The 24,134-nt window shown below is 39.8% G+C and overlaps 2 protein-coding genes across 3 annotated transcripts in view; one reads left to right on the top strand and one right to left on the bottom strand.

Moving 5' to 3' along the window:
* LOC146568034 (ras-related protein Rab-26-like) overlaps nt 1-24,134 on the bottom strand; it is a 126,285-nt gene that overhangs the window by 14,105 nt on the left and 88,046 nt on the right. The gene's annotated exons all lie outside the window — the stretch shown is intronic.
* LOC146568036 (uncharacterized) lies at nt 5,088-8,504 on the top strand. 2 transcript variants are annotated; one of them, XM_085283790.1, is made up of 3 exons: nt 5,088-5,141; nt 5,703-6,677; nt 7,502-8,504. In XM_085283790.1, the coding sequence occupies exons 2-3, from the start codon at nt 5,729-5,731 to the stop codon at nt 7,561-7,563; spliced, it is 1,011 nt and encodes a 336-aa protein (XP_085139916.1). In that variant the 5' UTR covers nt 5,088-5,141; nt 5,703-5,728; the 3' UTR covers nt 7,564-8,504. The 2 variants fall into 2 exon arrangements, with proteins under 2 accessions (XP_085139916.1, XP_085139915.1); XM_085283789.1 differs by having other exon boundaries at nt 5,090-5,194.

The raw sequence follows: 24,134 nt of genomic DNA, 5'->3' as shown, positions 1-24,134 counted from the left end.
TCATCTGCTGGCAATTAGAAATTGCAATATTGAGAATAAATGAGCATTTTATGCACATTTCTGTCTGTTAGAGCCCTGACTACTGTTCAGGAGGTGAGGCTTGAGGCGAGGAGGAAGAGGATGACATTTTATCCAGATGCCGGTCATGCTGTCTCTCGCTTTCTTAGATGATAAAACACAGGTATGGTCCCTCATATCTTTAACCTGAAGGTGCAGACACAAATTAAAAGTTGCCTACAAAGCACACGAACGCCTATCAGTTCTTTCCTCCTCCACCTCTAGTATACTATATATGTGGGCGATCTCTAGCCGCATATATAGAACATAATTAGATTATGGAGCAGCGATGTCCGTCTCGGCCCATGTATGGTGGCTACATAATTACAAAGTAATCAATGTATATTTATGAGTACATTCAGGTACAGTCAGTCACTGTACAAAGGGGCAAAAGAGTGATATTAGTGACAGAGGCTGAAATGAGAGGCCGTACCAAGGCCCAGTATAAGAGTAATTTTAAACTGTAAACAAATATCAGAATCAGAATAATTTCCCCTAGGGATCAATAGAGTATTTTTCGTTACAGTGCTCCATTATAAACAAACATTAACAGAGACAGACAACACACTAACTAAGAATAGCACAATATATACATAAAAGTCACTTATTAATAAATATGGAGCTTGAGCTGAGTATAATAGGTGTGCTTTAGGAGTTTGCCTTTAAAACAAACTAATCCGCTCTTCAGCTTTGAAGCTGCCACTTTTAGAAATGTATGTCCCAACACATTTACATTAAAAAAAAGCTATCTGCATATTTTCTGGAGTGACGTAAAACAATTTCTTCTTGCTGACATTAAAATCAGGAAATGATGTATCCCACGGCATTTTTTAATGTTAGCAATAATATCTCAAATACACTTCCAAGAACTCCTCCAAAAACCCTGCCGACGTGTCCCTGGCTGTCATGCTCACATTACGGTTTCCTTGAAAAATCCGAGGAGTTCCTTTAATCATTTTGCCAGCAAACCTGAGGGGATCAAACTGCCAAATCTCTCAATTTTCTGCAGCGCAATGCTGTGCACACCTCTGTTGATCCTGTTTCTGTGCTCAGCTGTTGTGAACAAACCTCTCTTGTCAACTTCAAGACAAACATCTTCAGTTTTCCCACATTATTTATGAATGCTGTATTTTACAGTACTGGACCTTACATTGTTTGGCAGTTTTCTTATTGTTTTGAAAAATTCTCCGCAAGAGTGTTACCAGTGATGTGTGACACAGAAAGTGATATAACCCCAAACATAACACAAATAGAAAGAGCCAGCTGGGCACAGAGATACCGTTAACATTTCAAGCATCAATAAGCACACATTGACTGAGCAGGAAGTGAGGCAAATATTTTTCATTGCTACTGGATGAAACAGGAAGGAAAAAAAGGTTAGGTGTCTCGCACATGCATTTCCTTCCCCCCCCTTGTGTGTATCATCAAGAAACGACTACTCCGAGAAGCAGTAATCCTCGCTCTCGTCTGTAGATTTACAGTGTCCTGTGAGGTTTACATCGCTTCATTACGCCAAGATTAATGTACTGAGCTCTGACCTAGCAGACCCAGCTCCCAACAACACGCGAACCTGCCAATTACTCACACAGCCTTGAAAGATCCCGGCAGTCTGTGGGTGGATTATGGGGAAGTGAGGGAAGGAACGCTGCTTCTGAAGTGAAGGGATCAAACTTCAAAGGAATCGCTGTCGATGCTGAGCGTTAAGAGTTCCTGCAGTACGTGCGAACATGTGTGAAAACACATGTAGTGTACATGTGACGGCTTGTAACACGTGGGCAAGATTTACAGCCTTGATAAAGATTTCAGTTTGACACTTTGTGTACAACTGCAGAGTCTGTACAAAGAGTCATGGGAGACTGGCACTCCCTGGACGCTCTGTTTGAGGGTTATACTGAATGTCCTGACTGTGGTTTTCACTTTGTGGGCTGCTTAGCATTGGTGTTCAAAAAAAAAGAAAGAGGTAAACAACTTCAAAATGTTACTGCACACCATGCTAAGAAAAAAGGGCAGCAGTCGCTAGAAGTCAGCGGATCATGCCAGGGTGTAATTTGAATATTGCTACAGCTTCCTTGAACCTTGTAAATCTCTTCCAAATACAAAACTGTCATCTGGTGTTTCCAAAATTCACCTCGCTCATGACAGACTCATCAAAATACGATGTCACTGTGATTAGCAATTCTGATATTCACAGAAAAGCAGGTATAGATAATTCTCCACAAACATGCCCTATAAACAGTACAGTCTCAGCGGTATGTGAAATACTTATGAACTGCTATCTATAGATTTGTGGTCTTGGACACAAATTTCCGTTGTTTTCATTTACTCTTACTGGGCGGTTTAATATCTACTGGTTTGTTTCTGATGTCAGACAAAAAAGTTTCGACAGGACAAGAGAGTCTGAATCTGGGGGTTGTGAGAGATTTATGAAGGCTTTGGTCATTTCACCCCTCAAAGCAACAACTACACAGTGTGTTAGAATAGAAAAGGCCTTTATTGTCATTATATATTTACCATTATGTATATAGTTTGAGTTTTACTTGCATTTTAATTTATTTTCTTTGCTTTTTCTTTACATTTGTTTTTGGTTAGGGTTAGGCAGTGAAACTTACGAGGAAGCACTTGGTGACACTGGGAAGGAAAAACTTCCTTTTGACTAGGGATGGGTATCGTTTAGGTTTTATCCGATACCAGTACCAAACCGGTACTTTTGAAACGGTGCCGGTGCTTAAACGGTGCTCAAACCAGAATGGAGAACACAAACTTTGTCCAAAAACCTCTCATGTTTAGCTGTTTTTTTGTAAAACGATAACAATGTTAGCCTTTTCTGCAGCTATGGGGCATATATGGTATCACTCTTGGCTGGAAGCAGTGCTTAAACAATGGAAAACACACAAACTTTGTCCAAAAACCTCTCATGTTTAGCTGTTTTCCACTTTTTCTTTGGTAATTTTAGCCTTTTTGGCCAGGGTGAAGGGAGCATCTGCCATCAAACAAGAAGACAGCCGAAGAACTTCCTTTTGTGTTCGTCTTGATGCATTCTCAATCATCCAGGGAAATAAATCTCCAAAAGTCACCAACTTGGAGTGTTTCAGTTTGCCATCTTAGGGAGAAATCAACACACATGGGTGTATGTCCTTTGTTGCTGAGATTTATTGATAAAAACAGTACAAAAAACCAACCATTTGTACACATATTTACAAATAATAATAAAAAGTGAGTGAGTACATTTCAACATTTTCAGCAATCACTCACAATCCTGGCACTGCCATGGTATCTGTAGTCTGCATTTACCACACGTGTATCTGTAGCAGTGAACACATCGCACAGTGGCATGATTGTTCTTGCATTTGTGTTTGACCTGACACATGGCTCTTTTTCCAGGGCTAGGTGTGGAGGGTTGTGTCCAAAGCAACTGTTCTTGGACCTGCTGCTTCTAATGTCTGACAAGAATTCATTTTTAACTGTGACAAATCTGTCGATCTAATGCACTCCCATCCTTCACCTCTACTGCAGCTCTTTTAGTGTTTCATCTATGTGTCACACTCCTCATTCTCACTTCTTTACTTCTTCTCCACTCCTGTGCTGTTCATAAAAAGCAGGCAATGAAATTTGTCAGTGTGTAATGATCAGATGCTACGCAGATTATATGTCAACATCAGCTTATTTGAACACATCGACCTATCAGTGACGTACTGATCCACCCCATAAGGGATAAATGTGCCATGTGCCATCTTACAGATGATTTACATTAATATAATGATCAGGTGTAACTTGGAAGTCCCTGCTTTGTTGTAATAAGAATATTTCCAAACCAATCACACAGCCATCTTCACCACCCTCACTATCTCCTGTTGCTGTGGCAGCAACAGGAGATAGTGAGGGTGGTGAAGATTGCTCCACCTTCTCGTGGTCTCTGGTGCACCTTATGCTATCTGAAGCCTAGTTAACCATTTGTTAACTATTGTTTTTTTGTGTTTGCATGCCAAAAACCATAACTCTGATGACTTGTTTGGTAGCTTTCTCCAGCACTGTGTAGGCAGAAGAATATATAAAATATTTAATATTAAGAAAAAAACTTTTTTCTTAATTCATTATTTTTTATTAAAATAATTAGTCATGTAATAAAATAAATTCTGCATATTCATGAAATAATATCGGAAAGATTAGTAAGCAACATTAAAAGTAACATTAATATAAGTAAGTAACATTACCTAATGTTATCAACTGTATAGGAAGTAAGTCTGTCTTACTTATATAAGACAGACGTGCATTAACTAAAGTTGAGATGTGATTCAATGCATCTTTAATGAGGCATAGTAAAACTAATGGCAATTGTCAGGATACTCACAAATGTCACAAATGTCAAAAAGTAACAATGTTTCCTCTTTGGTATTTTGTGGTCTGGAACAAAGAGAGAGACGAGCTAACTGAGTAATATTACCAGGATTTGAGCATCCACCGCTTGAGTGGTTAAAAATGTCCTTGGCAGCAGCTCCAGGGTTTATGAAGCAGAGATGATTTAAACTCTTGAAAACAAACACCAAAAATCATTGAGAGTGCTTATTTTTGAATATGGCACTCTATATGGGGCACTATGAGGGAGGCTTTCAAAATGGAAAAGCATCAGTGTTCGCCAAAGACTGTGTATTCTTTTTACACATCTTATATATATTCCACACACACACAGTGGAAAAACTCTTTGGTTAAAGATGCTGTAATTATGAAAATAACAGTAAGTCGTTTAATTACGATTTCTAGTCTAGTCTCTAGTATACTGCCATGGTTAGCTTCTTAGCTTAAATACCTTTCATGTAAACAACTAGACACTGAGAGATGTTGCTCTTACTCCATGCTATTATGAAAGCAGCTGCTCATCAAGCCTGACTGGAGTGTGTGTTTGAGTGCACATGTGTTATTGTGTGTGAAATGAGGACCTGTGTGTGAAATGTGGGTTTCTGGGCGTTAGTTTGGGGAAGCTGTGGTCAGATTTAGGGGAGGAAACACCCAGTGAGCTTTATAAAGACAGGAGAGTGAAATAGATTAGCCCAGGCTGAAAGACAACAGCGATCTAAGCAACACCGGAGGTAAACAACATCTTACATTTCATGCTTTGTATTGGATCTCTTTTACTTAAGCTGTAAGTACATTGTAAACATACCGTTGTCATTCATTTCCCAAGAGCTGCACTACGTTAAACTTAACTTCATTTACTAACTTAAGCAATCAGCTTTTATCAGTGAATGTGATGTTTAGTATACTCATGTGGAAAGAAGTAGTTGTTTTGTTTTGTTTTTCAAAGTAGAGGCTAAAGAAACCAATGGTGAAACTCATAAGTAATAAGGTTTGGGTTTAACTGAAGCCAGTTGGTGAACTGAAGGAACACATCTGAGACATTTCATTTTCTATGTGATTGCAGTGTTGAGGCCAATAAAACAGAAGTGTTTCAGCAATTAACTGTCAACAGGAAGATTCACACAGCATATGAGTGTTGACATAGTAGCCACAGTGTCTGTTGTGAAAAGAAAGCTGTTGTGAAACACAAATTTGAGAAGTCAAGACGGGCATCTGCTCTTCCTCTTTTTAACCATGAAACATCCTAAGTGCCCCCACCCTCTCTCTCTATATATGTGTGTTTTTCTTCACAGGCTTATCTGCACACTAATGTCCCAAGATGAACAAGACAAAATACCCCAATGCTTGTAACGGCACTGCTACTCCAGCACTTGCCAATGGTATTGATGAGTGGGGCCAGATGAGTCAAAATGTGGTTATAGGGAATCAGGTGATCCTCAGAAAGAAAAACAGAGGGCTCAAAGAGAGGTCACCACACAGCCTGGAGCCCAGCAGAGCGCGTCCTTTGTCAGCAGTGTCCACCTCTAATGTGACAACAAACAAGATCAAGAAGGAACCACAGCCTTCTGAGCGTAGCGCATCGCTCCCGCAAACCCCTGTAGCATCCTGTGATCCAGTGAAACGCTACTCCTGCCCCCCCATGGGGATCTCACCATCACCAAGTCACTCCTCATCTTCCTCCACCTCTTCCACCACCTCATCCTGCTCCTCCCCTTCTCCAGTTAAGACATCGTTTATCATCGGCCACGACCCTCTAGGCTGGAAGTTGCATCCCAAGTCCAGCTCGCTCAACCCCCGAGCTCGTGCTAACAGGCTCTCCCTGCAGATTCCCCTCCCCACAATCCCTGATGTTAACCCTCTGAAACCAGAGCCATTACCTAAAACCAAACCCGCCCTTAAACCCAAACCCTCACGACGACGCCACTCTGACTCAGAAGCTTTCCTCCAATCTCAGAGGATCCAAATGCCCGCGGTGACGCTGGATGAACTCTGCGCTGTGCATCTTCGCCCGCTTGCCCTTTCAGATGAGTCTGACGATGTGTTCAGTGAGGGGAATGAAAAAGACCCCAGGGTGACCCCTCGCAAAATACCGCCACCCGTTCTGGAAAAAACAGCCATGGCTAAACAAATAGCACAACTTATTGCTTATTCACGCCTGGGCTGTAAAAGCGACAAAGATGAAAACATTTATACCAGGATCATAAAGCCAAAACTTAAACATTCACATCACAGTGTGGACCACAACAGAATACATGCAACAAAAAATGGTAAGTGCTCAAAGAAAATCTCACAATAATCATGCTTATTATGTGTTAAAGGGACAACTCATTAACTTTATAGTAGACTGTCACTGACTTGTGACAGTGACAGAGCAACAATTCTAATATTCTGGTACAGGCATAACTTTACATCCAGACTAAACTTATTCCTTCTGCGTGTCATATGCATGAATAGCAACTTCATCAATATAGAGTTTACATATTAATTGTATGAACCAGTGGGAAGTAATTTGGTGCTATGGGTCGTAATGACGACTGGAACAGTGTTGGTAGCAGTTTGCTTTTCTTCACCTGCACTGGAACGTTTAATTCCAGCTAATAATTTTAAAAAATGGTATTAGTGTAGTGGAAATACAGTGATTACTTGCGCAATAACATTATATCAAAATCTAGAAACGTTGATCCAACATTGCAAAAGCATATGTTTTAGAGAAACTAATGAAAAGTATAGATACGCAGAGATAGCAACAAAGTTACCTTTGGTGTTGGAGCCTTGACGCAGTAGCTTTGTTTTGCAGTGGGGTTAATCCTATCCCTACCCCCATTTAAAGTTTCACTTTTGTTTACTGAATAGTTTGGGGATTTGTTTGGCTTTTTGCCTGATTAAGGTCTAGAGCCAAAAACGTATGCACGTTCATGAAAGTGAATTTGTTACCTCTGAACACGACACATGGCATTGCCCTTGCAGAAGTTCTAAGTGCAGATGTCTGAGTATCTTGATTTACTTTTGATTGATTTCCTTTATGAGGTGCTGAGATGACATGCAAGCATTTAAGTGGAAATCGATAGTAACATCATCCCCTGTTTTTCAGGCATGCAGCAACTTCACATCAGCTGCGACAGTGAGAGGTCCACCCCACGCTTCCCGGGCTGAGAGATCTAAGAGATAGGAACTGAAAAGACCTCTAATCATTGACTCCACGTCCCATCTATTCTGAATAGAGTAGAATAATTCTTCTTCTCTGTTGACTTTTAATTTGTTCTTTTTATCAATTTATGGGGATGAAGTAATAGCTGTATTGGAAAAAACAAGGTGTGCAGATGATGAAATTACTGCAGCTTATAATTACATAAGCATTACTTACGGTGTAATACTCTGTGGTAAAATCTGAATATATCTATGTAGGCAAGGTGCAATGACAAAGGATAGGGCTAGGTAAACAGGAAATGAGCTGTTCTAGCTGGAGATGCACATACAATTGTATTGCTCATTTTAGCTTCTCAAGTGATGACTTATTAATTGAGCTTTTAAGTATACCTGTATCCTACATGCAATATCTTTATAAATTAAAAAAATCAAATATGATTGAAATTATTGGCTGATCATATGGTCTGATGTTTTTGACACTAAACATGAATTTCACCTGCTATCCTCCCCTTCAGCCTCAGCATATCTTTAATAATATAAAGCACACAAACCTCAGTCTGTTTACCAGCAGACACACTCACAATGTGAATGTGATGCAGCTAAGAATCGGTCTTCCCTTTCACTGTGCTTTAGCTGGCTGATGTGTATTTAATGCAAGTCCAGCATGCAGCAGCTTACTGAGAAGTTTCAGGAAAGTAGAAGTGAAAAGTAGCGATAAATGCACTCTGTTTAAATGAGAGTATCTAAAAGAAAATTCATTATTGACATTTCTGCTAAACTCCTTGAAATACAGCTGAAAGACTGCATTTTGACCACATCTTGATTGATTTAAAATCCACTGTGGTGGTGTACAGAGGCAAAATTACAAAATATGACTCACTGTTGAGTCACTAAATGAGGTGCATTGTTGTAGGTGGAGGAGGGTACAGACTAAGAATAAGACTGGTAGCAAATAGCGTCTATGGCATTTGAAACAGCTGACTACGTAAAATGACAACTGAACGCCTGAACCTGCTCACCTTTTGTTACCACGGCTTGTTTGAAACCTAATTAGTGTTTACAGTATTCACGTCATCAAATCATGACAGACTGTATATAATAGATGGATGCAGGTGCAGTCAAATGGTAAGTGGCCTGTATTTGTATAGCGCTTTACTTAGTCCCTAAGGACCCCCAAAGCGCTTTACACTACATTCAGTCATCCACCCATTCACACACACATTCACACACTGGGATTAACTCTATAGCCCAACCAACATATTAGCAACATAATAGTAATTATCTATTTCCTGACATATTGGTAACACCTGCAATTGAGTGAAATAGTGGAATTACTAAATAGTGAAAAGCAGATACACCCCAGGAGAACGAGGGTGTACTTCTAGTGGCTGGGAACTGGCTGACAACCAGTTGGGAGTAGGAAATCTAAGTGGTTGTATCTGTATAATTGCACATAAATGAATATTTAAGAAGTAAAGAAGAGACAGAGGAGCCACCCTTCAACTGTGTTGTAAGTGTTGATGTTGCATAGTTTGTTTACTATGAGGGCACACTGCAATTTCTGTGTAGGCAACTTCTGCTTGGAACACCACAAATACAAAAACCAGCTGATCCAGGCAGAGCTGGCCTGTTGTGACAGTAAAAATGTCAGTAATTTTAAAATTCCACTTATATATATTAAACTACATATAGCAAATGTTGTTTATGTTTTGTGTGCCTGAAAAAAATATTGGCTGATATATTGGATTTTTTAATCACACACCCCCAGCATGGCTCCATCTATCCATTTATCTTCTACCTCCCCCAGCTTATCCGGGGGAACACCAAGGTGTTCCCAGGCCATAAACCCAGGACCTCCTCCTGGTGGGACATGCCCGGAACACCTCACACAGGAGGCGCCCAGGAAGCATCCTTATGAGAACCACCTCAACTGGCTCTTTTTGATGTGGAGGAGCAGCGACTCTACTCTGAGACCCTGCTGGATGGCTGAACTTCTCAGCCTATCTCTACGGGAGAGGCCAGCCACCATTCAGAGGAACCACATTTATGCTTCTTGTATCCACAATCTCGTTCTTTTGGTCACTACCTACTGCTCGTGACCATAGGTGAGGGTAGGGGCGTAGATCAACCGGTAAACTGAGAGCTTTGCTTTTACACTTAGCTCTCTCTTCACCACGACGGACTGGTACAGCGTCTGTATCACTGCAGCCACAGTGTCTGTCGATCTGCTCCCTTCTCCCGTCACTTGTGAACAAGTACCCGAGATACTTAAACTCCTCGATTTGGGAGGAGGCCATCACCCGATGAAGCCAACATAACTACATCATCTGTGAAAAGCAGAGATGAGATTCTGAGACCATCCAAGTGAAAGCTTGGAAAGCACTTGGCTATGCCTAGAAATTCTGTCCATAACAATTATGAAGAGAATCGGCGTCAACCACCGGGAACAAGTCTGACTTATTGCGGACTAAGCTCTTACAACGGTTGTATAAAGATCAGTATGGGCATCAATCTTAAAACCCTTATATCTGTTGGGCTCTAATTAACTCACTTTGGAAGTGGTCATTTACAAGAACTGCTCAAACATGTTGGTATGGTTTTTTTAATGTGAAAGTTGGTGATCTTAGCCAGAATCAACACTTTTCTGAAACTTTATTAAAATTAAGCTCTTTTTAAAAATGCTAAAAAATGAAGACACCAGTAGCAAGCTTTAAAACAGACTGATGCTATTAATGATAACACAGAAACTGCTTTTCACATGAAATATCTGTTACTACTTCAGCAAAATCCACGGCAAAGAAATCTTTAAGTTTACTTTTGTAAGCGAAATATTTTTTTAAAAATGCAGACAGAGTTTAGATGGAGTCTAATAGAATTGCGTGAATCTGGGTTTGGTCCACTGAGATGAGCTGCTGGGTCTGGAGCAAAGAGGAGAGAAAACTCCAGTGCAGGCTGGAAGCAACGCTGCAGGCAGGTGAGCAATGAGACTGCAGAATACCACACACAGCACACACAGCATATGCATGCAAATCTGAACCTGCTGCAAGTTTTTTCTCAGGAGTTTGTAGTTTTTCAGAAACTCCACATTTTTCTCCTGGATACAGTTCAAAGTAAACCTGTTTCTGAGAAAATGGTCCACGGCACTATGCAGACCACGATCACTTGAATTGACTCACAGTGATTCCAATTCCATTTACTAAAGTCTCAGTTACAGCAGAGTAATAATAGAAGGGCAGCCTGCTTTTTTTATAATACAGTAAATTAAATAAATAAAACAATTTTGATAATTACCAATAACTTAGGGCAGCTTTGGCATAAACTTCACACTAGGTGGTGGTCTAATAAATTTGTTAAGCAGTTTTCCATAGTGTGACTGTAGCCTTACACGGGCACAGCCGTAAGAACAAAGTCTGCCACTGACATATTTAATGGAAAAGGTTTTTTACACATTTCTGTTTGTGAATGAGGCTCAGTGTTCTTACCCTGCTAAATAAAGTGAACTGAAAGTCTTGAGGTGGAATGAACCTCTGACTTAAGGTTTCACTTAAACTGAGTGAAAAATAACTGAAACTTTAAGAGTAACAAATAACAAAAGTCCCAGGAGCCTAAATGAGATGGCAAGGAGAAACTGAAAAATAAGGGACTAGGCAGAGAGGAAGCAATCTTTTCATCCCTTCAGAGTAAAGAGAGCTGTAGAAGCATAGCACACTGACACTTATTAGCTGTTAGTGTGTGTGTGTGTGTGTGTGTGTGTGTGTGTGTGTGTGTGTGTGTGTGTGTGTGTGTGTGTGTGTGTGTGTGTGTTTGGGGCATCCGTGTGTTAAAGTGTACATGTTTGCTTGGATTTAGCTCATGTGTCAGTGGTACAAAACCTATTGTTGGTTCCAAAGCAGTACGAATGAAATCATGAAAACTACAATGTTAGAAGTAATAAAAACAGCTGTTCAGTATCTCGTCCAGGTTGCATCTTGTTATGGAATTTAAATTAAGCACTCAACACAAGATTTTTGTGTAAATTGATGTCTATTAAAGCCCATTATGACACGTCACTGCATTAAATGTCCATTAAGCCCAGCTGTTTCACAGGATACAGACATACTTGCCAAATCAGAGATTTCTCCTTCAAACTTCATTCAAGTCAAATTTATCGCTGCTAATCCATTTTATTGTGACAACATTTCACATAATTTTTCTTTTTACTATTAAATGTGTGGGCATAATTATGTATGCAATTTTATAACATTTATACAATGTTGTGGTGGCAGAAATCTACATTATCTATTGTAAAAGTTGCCCATCTTGATGGACAGGTATGCCAAAACAAAGAAGCAACATCAGGGCTGAAAAATTAAACCCACACTGAAGTGTAGTCCCTGGAGTGGCAATGTTCCCGTGTATCCCCCAAATTAAAATGCCGAGTTTCACAGCAGAAAAAATCCTGTTTACAGCCTGCTGTCAAAAAGAAGGTAAACTATACAGCTGTTACAGGCGTCAGTATGTTAAAGTTTACAGTTCATGAAAGTGAAAAATGAAAAACTAGAAAATGAGAAAAAGACTGAACAAACAAGGTTGCCAAGAGAAAGACGGTTCTCCTGGCAACCGTACTCGGTTGCTATACTTGGTGGTTTAAACCCTTTCAAAACTAACTCCTGCTATTAAGGGTATGCAAGCAAACAACCAGTATGTTGTTTCCAAATTATTTATGTATTGTTTTGTTATTAAATAATTAAATATTAAATAAGATGTAGAATATAAAATAGTGTCGGGGCATTCACAGGAGAACTGTCCAAATAAAATAAAATAACATGCTGATGGAAAGGCAGATGAGGAGGGACAGGTTTTAAGTAATAAGATCACCTGAAAAAAAATAACCATAAGAAGAGACACATACTCTCTTTCTTAAACGCTGTTAATGGGAATGTTTATTCTATGTACTAATTGTCTAAGGATACAGCGAGAGCAGTTTCTCCCAGAAAATCCAGTGATGGACACAGGGTAGAGGGAAAACTGGGGTTAAAGTGTCCCAGAACAATCGGAAGTTATGACACCTTCAGTTAATGAGCAATTAACCCTGAACAGGCCAATGAATCCATAACATTACTGAGGCAAAGTAGAAAACTGTTATTTAGATAAAGAAATTAAAACCTGAATTTATTTTAGGAAACATGGATTGCATTCACTAAAGAGGAGCAGAGCCATACAAGTTGTCGGCAGTCAATTGAAAGCCTGGTATTGGGATGGAATTACCAATTTATACATGCGTAAAGACACAGTCAGTGCTGAACAGTATATATAGGTTTTCCTCCATCCAGACGACGATGGAAAAAAACGGGAACAAGACAATTCTCAACCATATACTGCAGCCACAGCAAGATGGTTTTGTAGTAGAAGTGGGCACCGAGCCGGTCCAGATATTTCATGAAAACATGTGGCACATCATTGAACCAAGTATCACGAAGAACTGGGGAACAGTTCTCTCCCAGAAGTCCAGCAACTGGCCTCGCAATTCAAACATTGAACTGTGGCAGAGCAGGTTAGGCCTACATGGACTGCGTGGGTTGCTGGCTGTGCAGAGCAGCAGGGGAACCGTAATAGAACTGGGAAAAGAGTCCAGAGTGTGGAGAACTAATTGGAGAAAATAAAGGGAAGCAGAACAGCAAAATCAGATGGATGAATGTCAGGCCTGAAGAGCAAAGCTGAGGCTGCAAAGAGCTGCAGACTGAGGCAGAGCAGTATGAACGGTAGATGAGAGAGATGATAAACTTTTCAACTTTTTTATATGTGTTTGTTGTTTCCAGCTGCTCAGGTCAGATTTAAAATGGTTTAATCCTTCATAGTGAAAGATATTGCTTTTTATATCTTATATATTTTAGCATAACTAACACCGAGCTTTATCTTAACTTTTAACCAGAATGCTTTTCTTCTACAGTAATTAAATTATTTTGATGTCAGGTATTTGTCATATCCTTTGTTTATTAGTAGGTCCTAAAATACATTTTACACTCATGTTCTGTTATTACATTTATTTAATTGTAAAACAAAGAAAACATCTAAACTTAGGTTTAAAAAGAAAGTGTGTAAGATTAACTCATAACTGGGAAAATTAGTTAAAGTTACATTTTCAAGATATGACGTCTGCACAATTGCTTCTGTTGTGTTGCAGCATGGGGTTGAAATGTATTTATTTTTCTGGGTATTGGTATCGAGTTTAAATTCTAGTATTGTGACCACCCTAATGCTCACTTTGATATCATCTATGTACAAAGCACACAAAGCCAGGAAAAGCCGTACACCTGCTCAGCAGCATCTGAACCTGCTGCTTTAAACTGTGGTGTAAATTCAAGCTTCTGAAGCACAACATGTCATTTAAAGTTGGCTGCCAGAAAACTGGTTGGGTGAATATTTTGCCACCTACTATGGTGCCAAATGGTCCTCCTGAGTGTTGCTTCACATTTCATTTAATCGTATGTCTTGTTAGCATGGTGCTGCATCTTGAAAATTAATTTAATCTTAATAAACAGAAAACACCCTTTGCACAGTTGGGTTGCTCTACATATGCAAACAGCATTGTTGTTGGGTTTGTACAGATTCTGCGTGTGTGTTTTTTAATACAGCATGTGTATGTGTAAATGCCACTGTGTATGGCTGCGAGGCAACAGCACATGCAGGGGCATTAGTGTGAATGTGTGTGCTCCTCTTCCAGCTCCATCACACGCTGCAATGAGCCAAATACAGAAGGAGCCATTAAAGTTTCTGTCAAATTCCCCTGAAAAGCGGAGTAACCAATTAGTGGCCAACTACCACAAGGATGTCACATCTTAATCGCCCATTTCTTGTCTTTTACATATTTATAGGACACACACTGGCCTATTTCAAGCTGTTTTCTAACTGCTGTCTGATAAACTGCGCTGACGGCGGGAATGTTTTCAGCCAAAGACAGAAAAGAGAAGAAAAGAAAATCCACTGCTATCGTGGGAGAAGAGTGCGAAAAGATAACTTGGTTTGAGGAAGATGCAGCTTCGACAGAAGGGAGCGAGCAAATAAGCAGAGGAGAAACAGAGAAGAGAACGTGTCGACGCTCGAGAGGGGAGATGGAGGAAATCAACAAATTTGCTTGTGTGTCAAAGAGAGAGAAGGAAAGGGAGAGGGACAAACATTTATTTGATTTGGTGCCGTAAACTGGCAGAGTGCTGGAGAGTGTGCCTGCATTGTTAATGTTCTACTTGGCAAAGGAGAGGACCTTGAACAGCAAAGCACTGCCACCCCAGTCTGCCAGTCAAAATGATTTTTTTCTCTATTTCAGCAGCATTCGAGACATTTGAGGCAGATTTGCAGCTCAATTAGGCAAATTGGGCAGATTATCAACCTTTATAAGTTGAGGTTGTGATGGAAAAGAAAACAATTATCTGGTGTATTTTTATTTTACTTACTAGACTGTCCTTTACACCGATACTCATAAACACACAGGGCCCTTCAATCATTGTCATTATGGTTATTTTATAGTATTGCTTCAGATTCCATACATATTCCCTACAATATCCCTACATAGTATTTTTTTTATTGCAGATGTCCAAACTGGTAATGAACCGATTATTTGCTACAAGGTAACTTCAGACTAAAAACAATCTGCCCTCTGTATAAAGATCTGAAACTAATGTGAGGTTTCTGCAGACTGAGGTAGATAAAAACAGTGCCTCTGTAAAGTATTCACAAAGCTGCTGTTCCACATTTTGTCATGTTACAGCCTTATTTTAAAACGAATTGCATTAATTTTTGACCTTAAAATTCTGCACAGAACATCTGTGACTGACAAAGGGAAAAAAAGTTCTTCCAAATTTATAAAAATGTTAGAGCACAAAACAAGCCATGAAGTCAGTGGGATTGTCTACAGACTTCCGAGACAGGATTGTGCAAAAAAAAAAAAAAAGAATATCTGCAGCACTGAAGGTCCAACGAGCACAGTGGCCTCCATCATCATTAAAGAAGTTTGGCACCTTCAGGACACTTCCTGTTGGTGTCTGGGTGGAAGGGTCAGGGAGGTGAGCAAGAACCTGAACATCACTCTGACAGAGTTCCAGCATTGCTCTGTGGAGAGAGATGTTATTGGTAGCAGAAACCGGGAGACTAGACAGGGATGAAGGAAAAAGGAATGCAGCAAAGTACAAGCATCATTGATGACAGCCCACTCCAACGCGCTGTGGAGCACAGAATTAGGCAAAAAGTTCATCTTCCAACAGGACAACGACCATGAACACACTGCCAAGATAACAAAGGAGTGGCTCCAGGACCAGTCTATGAATGTCCTTCAGTGGCAAAGAGCCTGACTGAACATATGTGGAGAGATCTGAAAATGTTTGCTCACTGACGCTCCCCATCCAACCTAATGGAGCTTAAGAGGTTCTGCAAAGAAGAATGGGTGTGGCTCCTGTGCTCACAGCCAGAACTTTGTAGCTGAGATGATGGTGTTAAGTATGATATTTTGTGCTGAGATCATGCAGAGCCAAGAATAAAACAATAAATAAATTAGAATAAGTGCAAATACATTTGTACGATTGTACAAACAACAAGGTCATTTAAAACTTTGACGCGTTGTTTAATATTAGCAATGACCAAAATAACAGCATATTGATATGTGACAAAAATGAAGGAAAAGATGAGAAAAAGATGAGAACTTAGACTAAACTTCTTTGGAGTCATCACACTGAGAAAGGACGCTTCAGGGCCAGCATACATGGGCGAAATCATTAAGCATTCAGTAAATTAACAGATATTGTATTAAGGTTGTACCATACGGCATATGCAAAAAGATTGCAATAAACCTCCACTTCTTCTATTTGCACAGAGTTTTTCTGCTGTCTATAGTCTTGCCCTCTTCTTTCTCTCTGAACGTTTAGCTGGCAGCATGCCCGCTGACACTGAGTGTACATCGCATCGATTTTTACTCTACTGTCGAGGTAATCGTTTAAACAACAGAGCCTCCGCTCCACACAAAGGCCTTCAGTGATTTATTGATTTAAAGATTTTTCTGATGTGAGAATCTCTTCAACTCATGCATCTGTGGGCTGGACAGCACCTTGGCATCCAAGCTAGCAAGCATTAGCTTATGATGCCACCCTTTCTTCCAAATACTGGAAAAAAAAAAATAAATAAACAATCTAAATTGCGGGTTTTAAATTCTCTACAGCAGGCACATTGTACTGGCAGTAAAACAGAGACATAAAAATGGCAGAATAGAGGAAAAAGAGACCGGTCAAACAGCAATAACAATAGTTGTAGTTGCGATTACAGATTGAAAAGAGTCTCAAAAGGAGAGAGAATGATAGATGGACAGCACTGGGGACTGTGTCTCCAGTGCTTATCTTAAAGTTGCTCTCCAGCCTTCACTCTGAAGCACTGCTGCTAATAGATTCACACCATGGGTGGCATACAGGGCAGTGAAGTAGCTTTGCAGAGCAGCGTGCGCCACATGACTACATTTATCTCAGTTAAAGCTTGAATAGATGATCTTCAAACTTCTTGTATCACTTGTAATTCCATCCCAACAATAAATGGTTTTAACCAGTTATTAAATATGTAGCTTTAAACGGCTTGTTTGAAGAACCCATGGAAAACTCTTTTGCTTCACTAACAGAAGTACTGCTAGTATAAAAACAAATTCACCGTTCACTGCAACTACATTTTTAGACAACTAAATGTAAAATTCTCAAAATGCATACAGTGTTAATTGGAACATTATATTTAGTACAGAGCTGTTTAAGTCCTATATTTGTACACACTGTTGCATAGACTGCAGTTATAATAACTTACGTGCTTTAACGTGTCACTATGGCAGTTAAATAGCATCTTGACGATTTGGTCTGGCTTATGCCGATAAAGTCCCTCATTAAAAAAGGCCAACTTTAGAGTAGAAATACATAAGTCTACAGCCTGTTACAAAAACATTTCTCATTTTAACTACATAATGTTCTTATTTATGACAAATATGGGGTAGTGGTGGTCGTGGAGAGACCACAGGTAACTTGAGTTGTGTGAATCAAGCTTGGTTAGCAATCCCATTATATCAGCTGATAGCAGATGAAGGTAATGACAGCCTACATCAGTTGATAGTCCAGCTGCTATAAGCCACAACTCCTCCTTAAACAGTGTAATGGCAAGCAGGTGTTCCACACACATATGAAAGGTGTGGAAAATACAAATGACTGCAAATAGAAATAAATCCTCTTTTCGCTATATTGCTCCTCAATGAAATGCAAATGTGACAAGTAAAAATTGCTCTCATTTACACAAACAGATGTGCACTGTTTAGGAGAACCTGTGGGGTGATCGTGGCTCAAGAGTTGGCAGTTCGCCTTGTAATCGGAAGGTTGCCGGTTCGAGCCCCGGCTCGGACAGTCTCGGTCGTTGTGCCCTTGGGCAGGACACTTCACCTACCGCCTACTGGTGTTGGCCAGAAGGGCCGACGGCGCGATATGGCAGCCTCGCTTCTGTCAGTCTGCCCCAGTGGCTACAACTGTAGCTTGCCTCCACCTGTGTATGACTGGGTGTGTAAAGTGCTTTGGGGTCCCTAGGGGACTGTACAAATACAGGCCATTTACCATTTGCACCTTGCTTACCAGGGTAGCTACTATTAGCTGACATTGCTTGCTAATGATGGCACAACTCCCAGGGAGATTTCTTGCTCCCACAACAGCCAAATACTACAAATCCTGCAGGTAAGAGCGAAGCATACAGTGCCCCATGAACCTTATACAATACATAGTACAAATAAAAACAAGGGAGTGTGGGTGTCTGCACCTCGATTATTGTAATTAGAACTAATGAACACTAATGAACCCAAATTACCTTTGCGTGGGTGCCTGTTTCTCAGATTGTCGTGGCTCACTGTGCTGAGCAGGTGTGCTCTCTTTGAAGGGATTAGGGCTCGCAGTATATTCGTGACACACACATATACACACACTCCAGCTGTCCACTAGCATCCTACTGTGTCTGCATCTGCTCTGAAGCATTAAAGCTGGTTTTTTGTTTTTGTCTTTTTGAACTGATGCTGATAACTACAAAAACACTCAAACACTCAGAAACAACGACGCTCCATTTAGAGGAGGCTGGATGCGTTATACAAGTAACACCGCACATGACAAATTGCTCTGTATAATCTGGAGTAAAATCATGTCAGGATAATGAGGATTTATCTTCTGATGTGAAACGATAACAGTGCTACGGCTTCATAAAGTTAAATTAAGCAAGAAATAATTCAACAAATCAGGCCAGTCATGCCTGATGCTTCAGCGTATAGCTTAATACTGTTTGTATTTCTCCTCTTATAGTTCAATCTCCAGTTCTAATTTTTAAAGTTTTCTGGTGGCTCTTCCCTGTTTCTCTGGCTTTGATAGCAACATAACATAACATAACAACATAACATAACAACAACCCGGCAGACCGATCTGAGTTGCGCCCATGGCTCTCTGCACAACTGGGAAGTGAAACAAGACCCACGAGCATTTCATGTAGCTGTGGGCCTTTCTGAAGAAGACAGCACAAACTGATAACAAAACAGACTTTCTAATGTACCTACTGCTGACTCTATGATAAAGAGGCACACAAATAATGTCACTTTTCACTCATTAAAAATAAATTACGTACCTTCTTGTAGCTTCTGAGAGGATAATGTCATAGTTAGCTATAATATGTAATTTTGCTGTGGGAAACATTATTTGTGTCTGCTCTGGTACAGACACAGAAAACATCTCATTTTCAGTCTTGTCCTTATACTTGATCATTTCATTGGATTTTTGTCTGTTAAGTCTCTTAAAACTAAACTATGGACTGTTCAAGCATAAAAAAGGTATCTAATTCAAGGTATGACTCAGTGTTGTATCTATATATAGCAGACAACTTAGCAAGTCCTTAAGAAATAGCAAACAAATTGAGTAAAGACCACACACAGGACCTGAGAGATGTATTTTTCAGTTCATCCACTGTTCGCCAAGGCCAAAGCCTTCAGTAATAGTAATAAATCACACAGCAATAGTACATTCATGTAGTTGTAAAAAACATGACAATATATTAAGTAATCCAAAGTATTCAGAATACGTTACTCTCATTGAGTAGCTTAACGGAATACGTTACAAAATACATTTGGCACCATGTATTCTGTAATCTGTAGTGGAATACATTTTAAACGTAACCTTTCCAACACTGACCTCCTCAGAGCCTAGACTTCAATACTTTGTAACAGGCTGCAAGAAGAACAGAACAAAAGTCAGCAAACATCCAAACAAAAGCTTTGAATCTCAATCAAGCAGACTGGAGAACTATTCCTGAAGACTGCTTCGAGAAATTACAAGAAAGTTTGCCTAAGAGAGTCCAGAAGAATAAAGGCGATCATTCCAAATATTTTCTTTCAAGTGCATTAGAATCAAGAATTTTGCAGAATACTGTATAACCAAACAACTCAACAGATTTTCAAGTTCTAAACGTTAAAAGAGAGAAATCTATTAAATAAGATGAATAATATTGACAAAAAGATATAAGGAAAACAATGCAATATTACAGATTAAATGAATTTAAGTCCATTGGTTTAAGTGTAAAATTACAGCTAGATGTTTACCTCGATGACAATCTGGCTTTAATTTGAAGAACAAGGATCTAAGTGAGGATAATGTTCACAAACACATGCTGGGGCAAATTAATCATGACAGGAACAAATTAAATTTCTGAGGACTCCAAAAAGAGAAAAAAAAAAAAGAAAGAGATACAATTGTGGATGTTCATCAGGTTTGAGCTGTACCGACCAACACACTGTGAACACATGAAGGAAACCATCTCCAGACTCCTAACAGAGTGACGAATAGTCTGAGGGATCACAAAAAAACATGGACTACAGCAAAGCAGCTAAGCTCCTCTCTCCTAATGGCTAATGTGAATATTTAGTGAATTTAACAATCATGCTGTGTATGTGTGGGGTGGTGCAAGGAGCTGCCCTTCACATGAACAAGCCTGCAGGCTGTTGGAGCAATGTTTTGTGTGTATGCTGCACTCAGCTCTCTGACTGACAGTAAACTCGTGGCACTCAAGTAGAAAGAAAAGAAAGGGTTAGTGCCTTGGGTATTCATTATGATTTTCCTATTGAGCCTTCTCCCCCTTTATTTACCATAAAGTCTCACTGAGATAAAAATATATATATATTTTTCAAGAGAGACCTGACCAAGGTATCACTCATATAAACTTGCATTTTAAAAGAAGACATATACGGCATGATGAAAATATATCCACAGCAAAAATTAACACAGAGACCACTAAAGAGAAAAAACATCCACTAGCTCCCTTCACCAAATTCTGTGAGCCCCTTAAATTCCTCACTGGATGTGCAGACCTGTGAAACACTAAACAAACGAGAAAAACCTTTAGCAGCAACAACTTGGAGTGATACTTTCTTTATAACTTCATCAGCTTTGCACATCGTTTGGGAGAGATTTTGGTGCACTCTTCTTTACAGCATAACTTTGGTTCACTGATGTTTGGGGTTATTTGTTTATGAGCAGCTCTCTGAAGGTTTCAACCACAGTATTTCAATCAATGTAAGATCTTTGGCCAGGCAATTGAAACACCTTTAATCTTTTCTTTTTAAGCCCTTTTGTTGTAGATTTGCTGTAGATTGTGTTGTTGCGTACAATAAATAAAACATACATGGTCAACTTAATGACAGCAATGTACCCAGGCAGGTGCTGTGGTTGCAAAAAAAAAAGCCCAAATCATCATCCCTCCACCGCCATGCTTGATAGTTGATATGAGGTGTTTGTATCGATTAGAGATGGACCGATCCGATATTACGTATCGGTATCGGTCCGATACTGACCTAAATTACTGGATCGGATATCGGAGAAAAATAAAAAATGTAATCCGATCCATTAAATATCACGAAAGCACCTCACAAAACTTGCAACACGCCGTAACTCACCTCAGAATGTTAGCACGTCGGAGCAGTATGCATCACGTGATAGAGCGGCTGTGGCATGCGGGACCTGTAGGTGGTCTGGATAGCATTTGGAGCTTCGCTAGCAACCCGGCATTTCATCTCCGACAAAGTTATCCCGAGAGAAGTAAAGCAAGTGTGTAAGTCCATCTCTGAATGTTTGTAAAGCATTCCTGCGTTAAGCTTAACAAGCGACTGCCTCTCCTGCTGCTACTTCAATGGTGAAACTGCTTAACTGTGAATGTGTGTGTGAATGGGTGGATGACTGGATATGTAAAGCGCTTTGGGGTCCTTAGGGACTAGTAAAGCGCTATATAAATACAGGCCATTTACCATTACCATTTAACGATCAGCTGATCGGCTTTTCTGTCGCGAGTCCGTCTCTCTGGTTTGTTTTTGGCCCACTTTGCACCAGAAAGAGGAAACCAGCGGCTGAACAACAGCAGCACGTTTAAGCTTGATCAGCTGTTGTTAGAATGTATTTAATATTTCTTTCTACACCAGGATCTTTTTCTACGTAGCTGACGCTGGTAACTGTGCAGGGGCGGATCTAGCAAAGTTTAGCCAGGGGGGCCGATAGGGCATTAACAGGGAAAAGGGGGCACAAAGACATACTTTTCTTTCTTATTCTCATTTAAAATGTCTAGCTTTTAATAAATAATTATCTGACACCCAAAGTTTTAATTTGATGTAAAATGAATAGAAGTCAATTACTGTATATAGTGACTATTAAGTCTAATATATATACCCTAGTAAGCTATAGTACTTTTTCCTTTGGGAAGGTACCATCTGTGCAGTCTGCAATTTTGTTGAAGAAAGATGTTGAATCTATTTAATATTTCTTGAAAAATAATTGATTTCTGTGCATTTTTTTTCACACTGCATCAAATTAAGGTTGATTACGTCGATTAAGCATCATGAGGTGGAGCGTGAGGGGTGGTTCCCTATTTTTTATTTATTTATTTTTGTTGTTGCTGGGAGTTGGAACCCTATTAGTTAGGTTGCTTAATATTTATGCTAAGTACTCTTTAAAATACCAGAATAGGGAGGATGGAGTAGGTTTAAGTTTATTAGATTGATCAGTATTGCTGAACTATGAAATATTTTTTTTGCATACAGGTATAACAGAATAGCTTTAGTGTAGTTGTTGTTTTAAACTTGAGTATGAACTTATACAAAATGCAGCAAGATATTTAAAAAACAGTTTTGTTGATTAAAAAACACACTATCGGATTCATATCGGTATCGGCAGATATCCAAATTTATGATATCGGTATCGGTATCGGACATAAAAAAGTGGTATCGTGCCATCTCTAGTATCGATATGCTGTGATTGGTTTACAGCAAACGTGTACGCATTATGATCAAACATCACTTTGGTCTCATATTCTTAAACGACATTGTTTGAGAAGTCTTGTGGTTTGTTCAGATGCATCTTTGCAAGTCTAACCCATGATGTCATTTTCTTTTCAGAGAGAAGAGCCTTTCCCCTGGGAACCTTTTTTAAAAAGCCATACTCGTCTTTTTGTCTTTTTACTGTCATGAACTGTAACATTGAACATTTTTATGCTAACTCAGGCCTGTATAGCCTGTGAATCTTATCCTAATCTAGTGCTCAGAACATTAAATTCTGTATCGTTCATGGACAATCGACAAGATTTCTGTTGGAAGAATCTTTGACATTTTGACATTTGACAGTCCAAACCTTTGTTCTTCTTCAACAGAGCGTCTTGTGAACTTTGCATAGATACAACACCCACTTCCCCTTGAGATTCATTTCACAGATAAATGGTACAATGGGGCCTAGATGTCAGGACATCTCCTGTACCAGAGATGTCCTGACATTTTCCTTTAGAATTTACTGGTATCATTTGGAGTTAATTCGTCTATTACTGATAACACAGGAACATTACTTCCAAACCAATTTTTCTGCTGCATTTAGAGCTCCCACTTGTTACTGTAATCTAATCATCAATTGATTCTAGAGGCTGATAAACCTCAAAAGAACAGGCTGACCGCTTTCCTAACAGTACGTGTCAGGGTGACATCAGGGTGATGTAGCCCCAAAATTTAGCTCGAAAACCTGATGCAGCAAATAGAAGCTGATGGCTGAGACCAGTAACAACCAGCTGGCTAAAAGTGAATGTGACAGACGAGACAGGGGACCCCTGAAAGTTAGGGTTATCCATGGTTGGTTTGGGCATTTGTTGTTAGTATCCAAGGTTTCATATCCCCAACCGAGAGCTATTTAAATGCAGGCATAATGACGGTGAGCGGCTGTTTGGACAGAAGCTAAGCTCTGTGTCTCTTTCTCTCTAGGGACTCCTCTTCCTTCCGCTGCTAATGAAGCCATTTGCACACCTACACAGACACACACCTGTATGAGTGCGAGTGCATGCTGAGGTCACACCGGTAGCCCCGCACATCCATCCACACACACACACACACACACATCAGGTGTAAGTGGATCAGACCTGCCAGATGGCTGTGGAACCATTCCTCTGCCTGATGTGAAAGACACTCGCTTTTTTAAATGGCCATCTCCTGCTTTTAACTCTACCCCGTGTTAATCAAAGGAAAATCATGCACCTACAAGGCACGGTGG

This window comes from Mchenga conophoros, linkage group LG8 (genome assembly GCF_057382185.1).
Source record: "Mchenga conophoros isolate Kocher_MC1m ecotype Shallow Benthic linkage group LG8, M_conophoros_male_GT1.1, whole genome shotgun sequence".
NCBI lineage: Eukaryota > Metazoa > Chordata > Actinopteri > Cichliformes > Cichlidae > Mchenga > Mchenga conophoros.
This window is presented reverse-complemented; position numbering and strand designations above follow the sequence as displayed.